At 43.6% G+C, this 16,470-nt stretch overlaps 1 protein-coding gene across 2 annotated transcripts in view; it reads right to left on the reverse strand.

The window, feature by feature from the left end:
• The window catches only part of ERCC6 (ERCC excision repair 6, chromatin remodeling factor), a 72,164-nt gene that overhangs the window by 11,173 nt on the left and 44,521 nt on the right, over nucleotides 1-16,470 (reverse strand). For both annotated transcript variants that reach the window (XM_035023844.1, XM_035023850.1), the window contains exons 9-12: nucleotides 10,152-10,322; nucleotides 9,613-9,789; nucleotides 4,830-4,946; nucleotides 758-853 (exon numbers count right to left, since the gene is read on the reverse strand). In XM_035023844.1, the coding sequence (XP_034879735.1) occupies nucleotides 758-853; nucleotides 4,830-4,946; nucleotides 9,613-9,789; nucleotides 10,152-10,322 (561 nt within the window). The remainder of the gene's footprint in view (nucleotides 1-757; nucleotides 854-4,829; nucleotides 4,947-9,612; nucleotides 9,790-10,151; nucleotides 10,323-16,470) is intronic.

A 16,470-nucleotide genomic window follows, 5' to 3' on the forward strand; every position in this document is an offset into this window, starting at 1 on the left:
TGAGCCATGGCTAAAAGAACTGAAATGACTTCCTCTGGAAGAAGAAGCGTGCAGACATGATGGGACACAGGCAGCCATGCCTCCCGCACTCATCTCTTTATCAACCTCTGTTTATAGGGAAGTGTGTTTCAGAGAGTAAGATGCTTGCTACTCAGCTGTACCTCCCATGAGGACAGACCCAAGACTAAGGAAGTTTTATGTGTCTAATAAATAGAACACAATTTACACTTTAAGACCCTGAAGCACAGAGAAACTGAATAGTTCATATGGAGCTTCAAAGTATATGCTGATATAAACCTACTACATATGCTTATCGAACAGACCTTTCCCAACATCTATTGCTGAGTATTGCCAATAATGCTGTTACTATTATTGTTAATAATAAAATGTTATTTTGTTATTACTTACACAAACATTTATAATAATCATTCTTCCTTCATGCCCCTGCTAGCCCCAGCAGTCGGGGCCACTTCCCTGCGTTCTGCATAGGACCAGACATCGGTGCAGGACTCACCACTACAGACCCTGCGTCTAGCACTACTCTTCTGCTACACCACGTGACGTGGGGTTCAAGTGTAACCATGCTGCAATGCAGACAAAAGGAAGTGTGCTCAAATGTAACTGCACGTTCCCTTACTTCCGGCTTTGAATTAAGAGATGGTTCACACCCAAGTGTTTCCAAGAGGTACCTGTGAAACATGACTAGTACTAGCTTCCTTTCCTCCCCCGCTTCCCTGCTCTACAATTCATTTCTGACCTGCATATCTCCATTGAGAATTCTGTAAACTTCTTTGGAATCGATAAAATTTTGGTAGACTTTATGTTGTTCCTCTGTAAGACGGCAAAATAAGACCTATGGGGGTGGGAAAAAAAAAAACAACAACCCAGAGAATTAAAATAATTAAAACATCAACAAGGTTTTCTAATCAAAAAAGTACAATGTATACAATTTTAACAATGCACCTCTTATTTTAAAAAGCCAAAATGGTGCCCCATCTCAGAGCTAAACAAAGACACAGTTACCCCTTCTCATCAGCCCCTCCACTTCTGCCATCCATCCACCTCCTGGTCCCTACCTACTATCCCAACAGTCCCCCAATACTGGCTTCCTTCCCACAACAAAGTTCAGGACCAGATGCACAAGCCCTCCTCCATCCTAGCCTCCAAGTGCTCAGACTGTCTCACCGCCCATGCCCCTCGCCCACACTTCACTTCAGCACACCTGACCAGAGACCCTATCCTGGAGGCCAAAGCACAGGTCCATGAGTTTACCAGACCTGTCCATCCTCCCAGCCCGATTGTGCCTGTTACTCCATGCCAGAATGTTCCTTGACTTTCTGCCTCTCAATCTTCCTCTTTCTTCATGTCCACTCTATTCCTTGGCTAGTCATAAACCCAAGACATTTTCCTTCAGCTATCCCTTTGCCACCCACTACATCTGCCTTGTAAACTTCCAAATGAAGACTGACTCAAACACCTGCCTTTTCTATTCCTTTTATGCTAAGTGCTGAGTGCTGCTGGAGAACCTGACCCATCTGGGCAGTGTCTTGCTCCTGGTCTCGGGGAGAATTCTGCAGGCACTCCCTGCTCAGCCCCTTCTGTAAACCCAGAATGGCTGTGACAACACTCCTCATTCTCCCCAAGCCACCTACTGACCTACCCACCTTTGATTCAATCTCTACTTTAAAAAAATCAAATGGACACGTGGGTGGCTCAAAACCTTAAATGCCTGCCTTCGGCTCAGGTCATAATCCCACGGTCCTGGAATTGAGCCCCTCATCAGGCTCCCTGCTCCCTCCCCATGAGGAGTCTCCTTCCCCCTCTCCCTCTGCCCCTACCCTCCTGGCTCGTGCACTGTCTGTCTCAAATAAATAAAAATCTTAAAAAAAAAAAAAAAAAAACCCACACACAACAAATGAAAACATCAAAAACCGAAACCAAGGCTATCAGTCATGATTCCCTAATTTTCACCCCCTAAAATTTATCTACTTTATCCACCTCACTTTGTTTTCCTTTATTTTCAGGGGAACAGCCAGCTCCCTGTTTGGGAAGAGGGCAACCCTTTGACCTTCATACCAGATCTAAAAACCCTCTCCTCTTCCTCTGGACAGTGCTCTGCCACCTTAGACTCTCCAAAAAGTGATGGGGAAAATTCCCTAAAAGGATTTATGTATAATCACCATCCCCACATACTCACCTTCCAGCCTCTTCTGGTCCCAGCACAAGCCTGGAGGGCATGGCCACTGAGAAAGTGCTGTGGACAAGCTAATGACTTCCTAGCAGCCCGCCACACTGAGTCCCTAGGCCTCAGGATGCCACTTGCCCGAACCCACCTCCTGCCTTTCTGCCTGTCCTCCTGTCCTCCCAGCTAGCCCCTCCTGGTACCGTCTCCACAATGCTGCAGCTTCGCTCTCCTCGTTCCGTGTATGCGCCTAGGGCAACCTCATCCCTGCTCATATATTCACGCCTTCCCTGCTCAGAGGTCACAACTACATCCCTGCCTAGAACTCTCCCCTCAGAACCTGAGGCCCATTTATAACTGCCTTTGGGACAGGCAGATGTGCCGTGAGCACTTCAAACGACCCGAATCAACTCACAAATATCTCCTCCACACTCTGTCCTTTTGAAGTGTCTGGCAGCAGATCTGTCCCAGCATCTAAACAGGAAACCTGGGAAGCACCTGCCAGCCCTATACCCTCCGGGGCTCAGGCCCATGCCCTCTGTGGACTCTGGAAGGACCACCTAACTCATCCCTTTGCCTCCATTTTCCTTCCCTTCCAATGCTTTCACATGCTGCCTGAGTGATCTTTTGAAAATATGAACCTGAGTATTTCTAATTCCTGATTTCATAAATTTGTATTTCAGTCTTTTAAATACAATGGCAACAGAGAAAAGCCTTTCCTCTGTTAACCACAAGGTTAACTGAACTAAATATTCACCAGATGCTTAGTTTCTGCTAATCAGTTTTAGGTGTTACATGGCACTTTAAGGTGGGTAGTAAGACAAAGTCCTGATCTCAAGGAGTTCTAGTCAAGAGCCTAGTGGGGGGCGCCTGGGTGGCTCAGTTGGTTAAGCGACTGCCTTCAGCTCAGGTCATGATCCTGGAGTCCCTGGATCGAGTCCCGCATCGGGCTCCCTGCTCGGCAGGGAGTCTGCTTCTCCCTCTGACCCTCCCGACCCTCCCCCCTCTCATTCTCTCTCTCTCTCTCTCTCTCTCAAATAAATAAATAAAATCTTAAAAAAAAAAAAAAAAAAAAGAGCCTAGTGGGATCTTACAACTTCTGTTGTGGGAAACCTGGGGGTGTGGTGGGTGGGTACCGTGGAGGGGGAAAAACCTCCAGGGAGAGGGAACATCACATGCAAATGGAAAGACAAGTGGCACATGTCAGGAAAACAGGAACTGTCTCCAAGCCATGTGCCTTGGCTGCTACATGGATTACAAAGAAGAGACATTCTGGGGCTCCACAGTGAAAATAAATTGGTGCAAATAAGCTAAATCAGGATTCTTGATGTTCGGAAGAGGGACATGAAGGTATGTCAGCAAGAAGACAAGCCCTGGAAAAACTAAGCCAGTGACGCTGTGCGATACTGAGTGGAGTGGAGAGTGCCAATGGCTGGGAGAGCAGTCAGACACTGGCTGCCCTAATTTACGAGGATGTGGAGCAAAGAAGCGAGAGCATGAAAAAGCACAAATAAAACAGCACAGCAACAACCGATGGATATGGAATGAGACATAGCACAGAGCCCCGTGGCCTGAGACACTGGCGGGAAAGGGAGACCTGTAAGGAGAATGCTAAGATCAAGGGCTGACTTTGGAAATGAGTTTGTGGGGAGGGAAGAGGCGGGGATGAAAGCAGCCTTGGTGACAGATCTCCAAGATCCTTTATAGTTTTGACACTGAGAATCTACAACATATTTACTGTTAGATGTTGAAAAGAGGGTGCAGTTACCTGTTGAGACAATGGAACCCAGGATGGGCCTTAAATGGATGCCCCTTTTACAACCTAAGTCAGATGACATCACTGCTTGGCTCAGTGTCTCCCTGTGAACTGCCTCCTCACTCACAGTAAAATCTGAAGTCTTCACCATGACCAGCAGGCCCTGGTGACCTGGCTGGCTAAGTGACTTCTCCCTCCAAGTGCTCTCATCCTTCTTCCTGCCCTCAGGCCACACTGCCCTCCTTGCTGGTCCTTGGAGGTACCAACACCCTTCCATTTCCATTGACTTGGAACGCTCTTCTTCCCGAAACCCCATGCTTCGCTTCCTTTACCTTCTTTAGGCCTCTGCTCAAATGTCTGTTTATCAGAAAGGAGACCTCTCACCATCCCTTGTAAGAAGCCCACTTCCCCAAATCCTCGCCCTACATGCCCCATCCCACTGACCCTGCTCAGGGTTTCCTCCACATGACTGCTGCCTGCTGGGTGACGTATGTGGCTACGACTGTCTCCCCTCCTCAAGAACGAAGGTGAGCAACGGGAGAGCAAGCAGCTGCTCTGTTCACGGCTATCTCCCACGAACATGCCTGGCCCCTCTGATTTGTGGCATGAATGAGTTGGGGGCTTGAGGAAAATGGACAAGTTCAAAAAGTGCAGTTGCAGGCATCTGTGTGTTAATACGAGAGAGATCAAAGCTTGTGGACTGAGGAGGAGTCCTGCTGAGGGCAGATGCCACAGCAGCTCACCTGTCACATGCAGGTGTACACAGAGACCAGCTGTATACACCCGCAACCACACCTGTCAGCCTCACCAATTCTGCATATGAAAAGCAGAATAAACAGCCAAGTATGTCCACGCATTAGGAATGGGTTGGTAACTCCTGGATTTACAGACCTGTTCATTTTTATCTGGCAAAGAAAGGCTCATTTTGACATCTGACTTCATTCTCCGCAGCAGGTATGGATTTATGGTATCTCGTAAGACACACGCACATTTATAAGCTGTTTTAACCTTTAATAAGAGAAAAAGGCAAATAATTACTTATGTTTAGCAAATGCATTTGTTCTTCTCAATTGATTCCGATGTTAAAAAAATTTTTCTAATGAATTTATACAAAATTGGCTGGAAATGGTTGGAAAATGGTTTGGAAAAATTAGGATAAGTTCCATATACTCCAGGTGGTACCTTTCAGAAGATATCATCAGTTTAAAAACTTATTAACCAAAGTGTACAACAAAAGAACTGGTGATTTTGTGCCCTATTCCTCCTCCATACTTTGCTTTAATTATTATTATATTGTTAAACCCTAAAGTAGAGATTTCTTCAGTCCTCGACTACCCTCTAGGGAAAAAACGGCTTTCAAATGAATCTCTGTTTATAATCTTGCATTCTCCAAAAGCTACAAAGGAACTGCTGCTCTGTGAGACTGAAGATCAAAAGCTAACTCTGGGGGAAAGCTGTAGCCATGGGAGCAACCAGATAATAAGCAGAGATTACTGCCCACTGGGGACTTAGGAGAGTAAGTTCAAGAAAAGCCCTATGATCCCAGAAATGAAAGGTCACTCTAGCCTGAGATGGAGCATATGGTTCTGTAATGGAGCATATCCACATGAGATGCGTATTAACTGTATGTAGAAAAACAAAGATCCCACAGCTCAGGAAAAACACCCTCTGCAGAGGGTAATTCACTTAAAGGCAAACAAAGAATTCAATAAATTATTGATACTTAAAAAAAAAATCTAAATAGGCTTAACCACCTAGTAAATTACTATTTAATGGAACAAGAACAATTCCAACCAAAGTCTAAGTTTAACAAAATTAGCTGCAAAATAAATGACAATAAAAAAAGCATGACCATAACACATACAGAAAAATTCATGTTAAAAAATTAACATAGGGGCACCTGGGTGGCTCACTCAGCTAAGCATCTGCCTTTGGCTCAGGTCATGATCCCAGGATCCTGGGATCGAGCCCACACTGGGTTCCCTGCTCAGCAGGGGGCCTCCTTCTCCCTTTCCCTCTGCCTCTCCCTGCCCGCTCATGCTCTCTCTCTCACTCAAATAAAATCTTTTTTAAAAAAAAATAACACAGTGAAAATCATTTTAAAAGACCCTAAGTATACCTCACTCAACTATGTATACACATATGTACATATATATGTGTGTTCACCTTGTGTGTATGTGAGTACATACACAGAAAAAACAGGATTTACTTGGAATAGCAGACAATAACAAGTTCAATTAATCAACAACTTTTAGTTACAGGTAACCTCGTAAATGTATCATTCAGACACAGATTAAAAATTACCCTTAAGATGATGATCAGGTACGTACTATGGTTTGTAATACAGAGATGATAAATTTCAAAATTTAACATGACTTTACAGTCCCACCAAGGAAGCAAGTACACTGTTTAAATCTTCCTAAAAACATATACAGTATGTAAGGAAACTATCTCCACATCCCCACCTCTACTCACATATTTCTCCTCCAGAAGCACGAGTGAGCTGGATGATAATGCTGGAAAACCAGGGCTGGGTTGGTGAGTGGCCTGGCAGCTCATACCTGCTCTCTCTCCTGCCTGTCCACCCCCTCTGGAGAGTTCTCCTTCTACCACCCCTCCCTGTCCCTGACCCACTGTGGTGAACTCACAGGGGTCAAACTCACAGTGGCTGGGGATGGGTCTGTTTTTCATAACCAACTCTCCTCAGAGGAAGAACTAAAACTCTAGAATGTAGTGGGAATGGGAGAGCAAGGAAGACTAAGAAACCCAATCTTAGCCTTGATGTCCGGCCACGTTCTCAGTCCAACTTTCCTAGGCAATCCTGTGCTTTAGGCAATAAAGCTAATTCTATATTTACTTCCCATCTGCCTCCCTGTCTCTCTGAGTACACACATGGTAGGGATCCAACTGTATTTCTCTTAACTATCACTCCCAACTTCCCAGTGCCATGTAAAATGAAGACCAACTGAGCATGTCCATGTTTCCTTCCTATTCCTGACAAGGCAGAGTGACAATTACTCCCCAGTTCTGCCTATTCCAGAGCTGAGGGACCTTAGGCCATTCACCAAACCACTGAGTCTCAATAACCTTGAGCAAGAAATGAGGAGGTTCTTTCAGTTCTTTATTTTTTTCTTTTCAGTTCTAAAATCTAAGCTTAACATGCAAAGCTAAGAAGCAGGCCATATTCTTGGTAGTTAATGTTTTTTCCCCTCACCTTCCTCAGCCTAGCACAGTCATTTCTCCCCCAAGAAGCCTTTCTTGACTCCCACAAGCTCTGATATTGGATATCTCCCCTGATCACAGTCATCATTATGATAATCCCACTGGACTGAGAACACTATTCAAGGGAAGGTTCTGGTTGCCAGCCACCTCTCATCATTTTAGCCCCAGCCTGACACAATAAATATCTGCTGACAGACGATCTTCTTGGGATTCAGTAACTCACGGCAACCATGGACTTAAAAAAGCGAATATAAAACAACACCTCTGGGGAGCCTGGGTGGCTCAGTCAGTTAAGCGTCTGCCTTCAACTCAGGTCATGATCCCAGGGTCCTAGGATCAAGCCCCACGTCAGGCTCCCTGCTCCGTGGGACGTCTGCTTCTCCCTCTACCTCCTCCCCCTGGCTCGTGCTCTGTCTCCCTCTCTCTCTCAAATAAACAAATAAAATCTTAAAACAAAACAAACAAATAAAAAAACCCAACAGTTCTGCTCCCAAAGACCTTATACCTACAAAGGGAAAATAGGTAAGTACACAGACTTCTAACATAAGGACGAAAGGGACCATATTTACAGAGTCTCCAAGTCTCTCCCTACAAGTGATTTATTAATTCCAAAGGAAGTGGTTAATTTGAAGAGTTCAGAAATCTGGTAAATACCACCTTACCCCAGTAATCAGATACCACCAATTGTCACCACCCATGAAGGATAAACCAACAGCATGTGCCTCCAGAGGTGAAGCACCGAGAAAGACAAGTCACAGAGAATGGAAGACAAACCAAAAGTGAGGCTCATTCTACAAAATACAAGGCCCATAGTCTGGAAAGATATCGAAGTCACGAGAGCTAAAACAAAACTAGAGGAACTGTTGCAGATTGAAGGAGGATTAAAGAGACAGGGAAACTACTTGAACAACTGGCAAGATGTGAATGACTACAGACCTCAGAATTGTATCGGTGTTAAATTTCCTCCTGATTTGGATGTTTTTACTGTGGTTACGTAGGGGGATGTCCTTGTTCTTAAGAAATACACACTGAAGGACTTGGATAAAAGGGACATAATGTCTACAACCTGCTCTCAGATGAGTCAGGAAAAACAAACAGTATAAATTTGTGTGCACATGTACAGAGAAGTAGGAAAGGAGGAGGGAGGGAAGGAAGGAAAGATAAAGCAAATGTGGCAAAATGTTAGCAAATGCTGACAACTGGTGAATCTAGTGAAGAGCATAGGAGTTTTTTTCTAATTCTTGCAACCTTCTGTTAAGTTTGAAATTATTTCAAAATAAAATTTCTAAAAGAATGGTATAAAAGAAGGACAGCAGGGATTCCGTGGAGGAAGAGGGGCTCTTATAAAAGTTAGTTATAAGTCATTCCATCTCAAGTATTAAAATGATTTTTAACAATCCCCTAATTTTAAAGGTCCAAAATTCTTTCTCTAAGTATTTTTAAACACGTAAATGTCTCTTTTGGTAGATGGCTTTATTTCTGGCTCAGTCATGACCTGGTGGGTGCAGGCCCCACCTGAGGGCTTGTGCCCTTCACCACGGCTGAGGTCTGCCTCCACATGCCACAGACCGCCCTCAGGTCAGCGTCCTGATGTTCCTGTCTGTGACAACCCCCTCCCCCAACTTCTGCCAGTCACCCAGGTCTAAAACCTCAAGGGTCAGCTATAGCAAGCTCACTACTTCCACCCCATTTCCTTTATCTTAGCGGCCCCCACATCTTGTTTGTTCTACGGAAAAAGATGCCACTTGGAACTTTTGCTCTCCACCTTCTTTCTCAGAACCACCACCCAAGTCCAGGTCCAGGTCCTCATCACCCTCACCCCTAACAATTCCTGGGGGTCCCTCACCACTTGCAGCCTGAGGGACCCTCCAAGAGCAGCCCTCTTTCAGCCTCCTGCTCAGACACCTTCAGTGGCTCTTCGCTGGCTGAGAGCCTCTGCCTCCCTTTCAAGGCCCCCATATCTGGCATCCACACCTTCCATGCTACCCCACAAGCATCTCCAGTGCAATGAGGCATGTCTCTTCACTGTGGCTGGTAGCCACACAACACGACTGTGTTCACACCACTGCCCTAATCTAGAATGGCCCCACTCTTCTTGGCCTGTTTTCCCAGAATCGGATCCTCTCTGAACAACTCAATCCTCCCTGGCTTCCCCTTTGCGAAGCTTTGACACTATCTTAGAAGATGCACTAAATTATATAGTGTCCAGAACTGATTCATTCTTGTTTCATAATTTCTGACCGGTTTTGAATACATTACATGATTTTTTAAAACTCATCTGGAAAAATATGAGGTGTCAAGCAAAAATAATTTTGTGATTTTTGGCAGGTACCAGTTTATAAGCTTGGCCATTTCCCTTAGATTACGAATGACGTGACTACAAAGTATAGTATTAAGTAGGAACAGTTTAAATATTAAAACACCTAGAAATGTCACCTGCCTAATACGTTACCTGCACCGGGGAGGCATTTGAATATCCCCCCATGGTGATGGGGACCGAGAACTGCTCCATGAACACGGGCAATGTGCCTAACTTTCCTGGGAAGATGAAGTCAAAGAGCGACCATAGCTCCCGGAGGTTATTTTGCATCGGTGAGCCAGACAAGATGATGCGATGAGGGGTGCGGAACTAATTGGGGAAAGAAAACCCTTTTTTATTAAATTCACTTTTCAAGAGATGACCACCATCCCCACCCCAAAATATTCCCATACACTCCTGGTTATTTAACACTTTTACGTATCATTTTAATCATCTCCAAAATGTATACGTTTTATGCAATATAGAAAAACAGGGAAGAATTTTTCTTATTGTTCAAGCTGAACACTAGGGATGAGAGTTGGATCTGGTTACATTCTAACAACTGACCCCTACGAGAGACAGTCAGTAATGTGAACAATGAGAATTTTTAAAACCATGATTATGGGCAAGAATAAAAAATTTTCTGCATTATTTCCACCTGGAAATCTCCCTTGCTATAAAAAAGGTCATACCTGTTTGCAAGCAAGGGTGACAGCAGCGTTTGGATTTCGAATTTTGTGCCCCTCGTCCAAGATCACATAGTGCCAGTCATGTCTGCTAATGTCATCCTGCATCAGCCGAATGTAGGAGTAAGAAGTGATCAAAATGCCATGACAATGAGCAATATCTCGAATTAGTTTCTCCTAAAATGATGATAAAATGGTAAAGCCAGTTTTAAATAAGCTCATTTAAATAAACTAAATGAGCATGATTCTTTAAATGGCAACCTTTCAATGATATAATCTAATGCATTTTAAAAATATGTACACAATCATAATACATACGATTACAATTATACATTATCAGCACTGGAAGTTTATGTTTCATTAATCTGTAACTGGTAAACACTGACTACTAGATCTACTATTAAGGAGGAGGGCCCTCTCGGCATCAGAGAAATCCAAATCAAAACCTCAATGAGATACCACCTCACACCAGTCAGAATGGTTAAAATTAACAAGTCAGGAAACGACAGATGTTGGTGGGGATGCGGAGAAAGGGGAACCCTCCTACACTGTTGGTGGGAATGCAAGCTGGTGCAGCCACTCTGGAAAACAGTATGGAGGTTCCTCAAAAAGTTGAAAACAGAACTACCATACGACCCAGCAATTGCACTACTGGGTATTTACCCCAAAGATACCGTAGGGATGTAGGGATGTAGGGATCCGAAGGGGTATGTGCACCCTGATGTTTATAGCAGCAAAGTCCACAATAGCCAAACTATGGAAAGAGCCAAGATGTCCATCGACAGATGAATGCATAAAGAAGATGTGGTATATATATACAATGGAGTATTATGCAGCCATCAAAAGGAATGAAGTCTTGCCATTTGTAACAACGTGGATGGAACTGGAGGGTATTATGCTGAGCGAAATAAGTCAATCAGAGAAAGACATGTATCATATGATCTCACTGATATGAGGAATTCTTAATCTCAGGAAACAAACTGAGGGTTGCTGGAGTGGTGGGGGTGGGAGGGATGGGGTGACTGGGTTATAGACACTGGGGAGGGTATGTGCTATGGTGAGCGCTGTGAATTGTGTAAGACTGTTGAATCACAGACCTGTACCTCTGAAACAAATCATACATTATATGTTTTAAAGAAGAAGAAGATAGCAGGAGGGGAAGAATGAAGGGGGGGAAATTGGAGGGGGAGACGAACCATGAGAGACGATGGACTCTGAGAAACAAACTGAGGGTTCTAGAGGGGAGGGGGGTGGGGGGATGGGTTAGCCTGGTGATGGGTATTAAAGAGCACTGGGTGTTATATGCAAACAATGAATCATGGAACACTACATCAAAAACTAATGATGTAATGTACGGTGATTAAATTAACATAATTTAAAAAAAAAAAAAGGAGGAGGGCCCTCAAAAGAAGACTAGAAAAAGTTATCATATGTAAACACTTATCCAATATTTATTTTTCTAAAATATTCTGTGTGTCAATTCTTGTTAAACTTAAAACAACAAGATAGATGGGAAGTGATTTTTTATTTTAAAGCCAGAAAAAGAAAATGAGAGAAAAGCCAGGGTCTCGAGACAAGAAGACAAATCCAGGCACTCTACTGATACGGAACATGAATTCCAGGAGGGGAGAATACAAAAGGATATAAAAACAATGATTTTTTTAAAAGATAGAAAAAAATTCTGAAGAGGAACAGGAGTCTATAGAGCAAAACGTAATGGAGCGTCAGGCAGAAACAATGAAAAGAGACCTATACCTAGGCATATACCTACTAGAATTCCAAAAGTAAAGAGAAAATGCTGTAGCTTCTAGTCAGAACAAAACAGAAGAAGAAAAGATTCCCTTCAGAGGAAAAATACTCCACCTGAGTTGGATAACTCTTCTGTTTCTCTGAACTGTCAGAAAGCAAAGAGACAATCTTTCCATAATTCTAGGGGAAACGCTCTGACCCTGGAATTCTGCATTGATCCAAACTGGCAGTCATGCTTGACAGAAAAAATAAATTCCACCTCCAGACAGGCAAAAACAGAAAACAGACCAGCCAGAGAGAGGCTAGGCACAGTACACTACATATCCAGCCAGGGCAGAGGTATGGTCACTAAAAGAACATGGTCCCTCACCAAGGGCAGAAGAAAGTGTGCCTGGAATGCACAGCGCCTGCAGAACAGCGGACAGCGGAGCTCCCTGACCCAGAATGCTCATCACAGACACAGCACTCCCAGCAAGCCCCTGCAACAGGACAGAGGTCCTGTTACAAACCCCTGGTCTACAGGGGAGGAAACTGTAATAATACACCAGGTCACACAGCTGGGAAGTGGTGGAGTCATGATTTGAACGTAGACAGGGAGCCACCTCCGAAGCTGATATTAACTCAATCTTAGGCAACGCTGCCTCCTACTTCACCGTGAAAGAATAAAAAGATTTAAGGGAAAATTACATGTAATACATACACCAGTTCTTTAAAAAAAATCACACGTATTCTCTGCCTTTCCAAAGTTCAGTTAGCTTCTTCACTTTTACAAAAGACCTACGTTCGTATCTGTTTTTGCCGACCAAAAGAAAGCCAAAAAGGATTTTCGCTTTTATGAAAAAAGGTGAGTTTTTGTCTTTGTTTCGCAGTGAGCCATTATGAGGCAGCGCACACCCTGAGCACGAGAGTGGCGCCACCAAGCTCCTTGCCCGGGAACCACACTCAGCGTCTGGGCAGCAAGCGCTGTAGCTTTGAACTGGATCTCTGAACACCTATGCATTATCTCGATTTATTTTGTGCATGTTAGCAAGATGTGTCCTAAGGTATCAGAAAAGCCTAAGAGAGGTTACTGTTTGGGTCTAGGAAAGCTCAAGAACTTTTCAATATAAATTAATGGTAAGTGCTTCTTCAATTCAAGCCATTTCGGGTTTTATAGGAATGCTCTACTTTTGGACAGTAGGGAAACCTGTATTAAAACAGTAAGTAAATATTATTAAGCATAAATCTAAAGTATAAAAAGGGATATATTTTTAAGTGTCACTATAATTCTTATTTAACAAAACCTAGAGTAAGAACAGGAGGAAATAAAAGTACACTAAAAACCCTGCCCCATCCAAGGGTAGAAAGGAGTACAAGTGACAGACACTGTCTGTTTTTTTTTTTTTAATTAACGTATAATGTATTATTTGTTTCAGGGGTACAGATCTGTGATTCATCAGTCTTGCACAATTCACAGCGCTCACCATAGCACATACCCTCCCCAATGTCTATCACCCAGCCACCCCATCCCTCCCACCCCCACCACTCCAGCAACCCTCAGTTTGTTTCCTGAGATTAAGAGTCTCTTCTGGTTTATCTCCCTCTCTGGTTTCGTCTTGTTTCATTTTTCCCTCCCTTCCCCTTCGACACTGTCTGCCTTTTAACTATAAAAGAAAAACAGGTTGGATTACATTTGTAAAAAAACAAGCCCATCTACTGATCCATAGCTGCTACTTCCACATAAATACAAGAATTAGACTGTATAATTATCAAACCACTCTAGGGGAAAAAACTAATAGAAAATAGAAAAAAAATCAGGAAAACAGAAAATACAATAAACAGAAAATACGATCGCTGGTTTCAGACTAAATATACCAGAAGTCTCCACAATGACAGTGGGTTATTAGCAGCAAGACTTTCCAGGGGGTACATACAGCCAAACCCTTAGACCAAAACGAGCCTGGCACTGAAAGCTGAAAATATGGGAACTACCCAAGAAATGCAAACAGAAACAGGGTAGGACTAGAAATACAAATAGCAGACAAAACGAACTGAACAGGAACAGAGAGGGATATTTTATATTTTAAAGGCAACAGTGCGCGCTGGAGGAGGAGCCACGCACTTTCACCTACCAACAAGCCCTGCACCAAACCAGGGGTGCAAAGCCCTCATAGCTGCGCTGACGAAGCAGGACATCCACAGCCTGCAGGGGACCAGGCGCAGCCTCCCAGAGTTTGACAGACCAGAAGAGAGAAAGTTAAGATTAAAGAAAACAAGAGGTCAAAAATTAAAATACAAATGATCTGAGCACCACCATCCGTGAGCTCCTTTTAAGAGCTATCAGCAGAGTTTCTGACCACACAAGGAATACTCATTCCTCACACGCCACTGAGGCTAAAAGCAAGCTGAGCAGTCAGTCAATGCAATCTGCTAAAAAAGGAAAATGAGAGAATAAGATAAAAACAAAACTTAGTGGACCATAAAAAAAACAAAACTGGTAGAACTGCAAAAGCATAAAATGAAATAGCTCACTGAAAAAAACAAAACAGACAAAGCTCTGTCAAGTCAGCCCAAAGAACAGACTCAGCTGCACAGCGTGAGGTCAAAAGAGCGCAACCCAGATGTAGATACTACACAAATGTGTCTTCTCACCACTGCCCCCATTGAGCTAATGCCAAAACCCTGAACACTTTGACAGAGGACAACTGTTAAAAAAAAAATAAAGTACCAAAATGGACCCAAGAAAAATGAGACAAACCAATCAGAGCAATTACTGAAGAACCTGAAAAAGATGGTATGCTCTTCTCACCAAAAGTCAACCAGACCCAAATGGTTTCACGAGCAATGTAGGAATCCATCCTGTTGTTTAAACTATTCCAAAATGCAGGAAAAGACAGGACACATTTCAATTCATTACTGTAAGGCTAGCAAAACCCTGTTTTCAAAACTAACAGACACACCACACTTACACGTGTACTCCCTACTAGAGATCCATTACTTATAAATAAAATCTAGCCGTATATTAACCTAATAAGGCTCATCACAGGAATATAAGAAGAGCGAAGTATCAGGAAACCTAATGCAATCATTCATGTAATCACAATTATGCAAATTTTATAAAACTCAACATCTTCAAAAATGATTTTAATATTATGTTAATAAACTAGGATTGGAATATTTTTTAACTCAACAGAGTATAAAATGGTGTAGTACGAGCCAAAAACATTTTGAAAGAGAAAAACAAAGAGGGAGAAATGACTTTCTCATGTCATAATACCCACTCAAAACTTGCGAGTTTATAAAACTGCTTTAGAGAACACCTACGATACCCAGTACCCAGTATGTATTAAAGGTTCAACAGGGAGAGCTATGTTATTATTATGACCACTACTTTGCAGGCTTCCTGTTCATGGCTTTCATGAACAGTTTTGGTTTTCAATGCCTGCACAGTCCTACATTGAAGACCACAGCTGATTAACCATTTCCCAACTCTGTACCTTACGGTGAATGCACAGTAAAAACCTCAGGGCTCACAGCTTTCCAAACACACAGCCAGGTTTCTCCTGGACTCGCCTCCCTCCCCTTCACCCCGACTACACTGCTAATCCACCACTACAGGCCCCGCTGCAGCTCCTAGTGCCCATGAAGAAAAGCGGGCCGTGCAAAGATGCGGGGCTCCACCTCACACGCCTCATCCCGCCAGTCCCGGGACTTTCAGAAGCCAGAGCTGATGCTAAGAGCTCCTCTGCGCCTAAATTTTCCACAGAGACTGTGGACAGGCAGCTGCCACAACTCTACGCCCGTCTTCCCCGCCAGGAGAGCAGTGGCTGCTAGAAGTCATAAAGCAGCTAGGACCCAAGAAGGCAGCGGACCGAAACCGAGAATGTCCGTGCCCAACTCTCCTCTAGGCCTGGAGCTCTGTGCACACACAGAGACGAGGGGGGATGAAAACAACTGCCAGTGTTTGGGGCTTCAAAACCAACAGAGGACAGATTACCACCCACGTTTATGAAATGTCCACTGGGTCGCAGCCAGGCCCTGCAAATGTGCATCCACTTGCTTGGGACCCTGGAACTCCTGCAACTGCTGGATGCAAAGACTCACCACGGCCATTCCCTTAACGCCCCCACCCACCAAGGAATGCCCCCCTGAACTGGATTCTGGATGCCACTTCACCACAGCTGAGCAAATGAGATGCCAAGTCTCTCAAATACACACCACTGGCACCATGGTCAGCTTCTTTTGCATGTTTAATAAGGACTGAAGTTGATTTGGAAAATTCTGTAATGTTAAGCCATAGAAATACACAATTTCTACCATATTCAGAAAGATGTATGATGATGAGTAATAATCAAAAAGACCCTTTCATAAGAAGCGTAAGAATTTTTTTTTTTAATGTCCCTATTGACAATGTAACTTCCACTTAACGGCCACTGGGTAAAAACATCATCTAAGACTATTTGTTTTCACCTGATTCAATCTCAGAATTCTAGAACGGCCCAGACTGGAGTTTCAATAATGGCGAATTGTTGAATATTACGGACGTCTCTATCCAAACACTTAAGACAAATCATCTCGGGCGGTTTCAAATTAAAAG

This window comes from Mirounga leonina, unplaced genomic scaffold (genome assembly GCF_011800145.1).
Source record: "Mirounga leonina isolate KUSES-001 unplaced genomic scaffold, KU_Mleo_1.0 Mir_114, whole genome shotgun sequence".
Lineage (NCBI taxonomy): Eukaryota > Metazoa > Chordata > Mammalia > Carnivora > Phocidae > Mirounga > Mirounga leonina.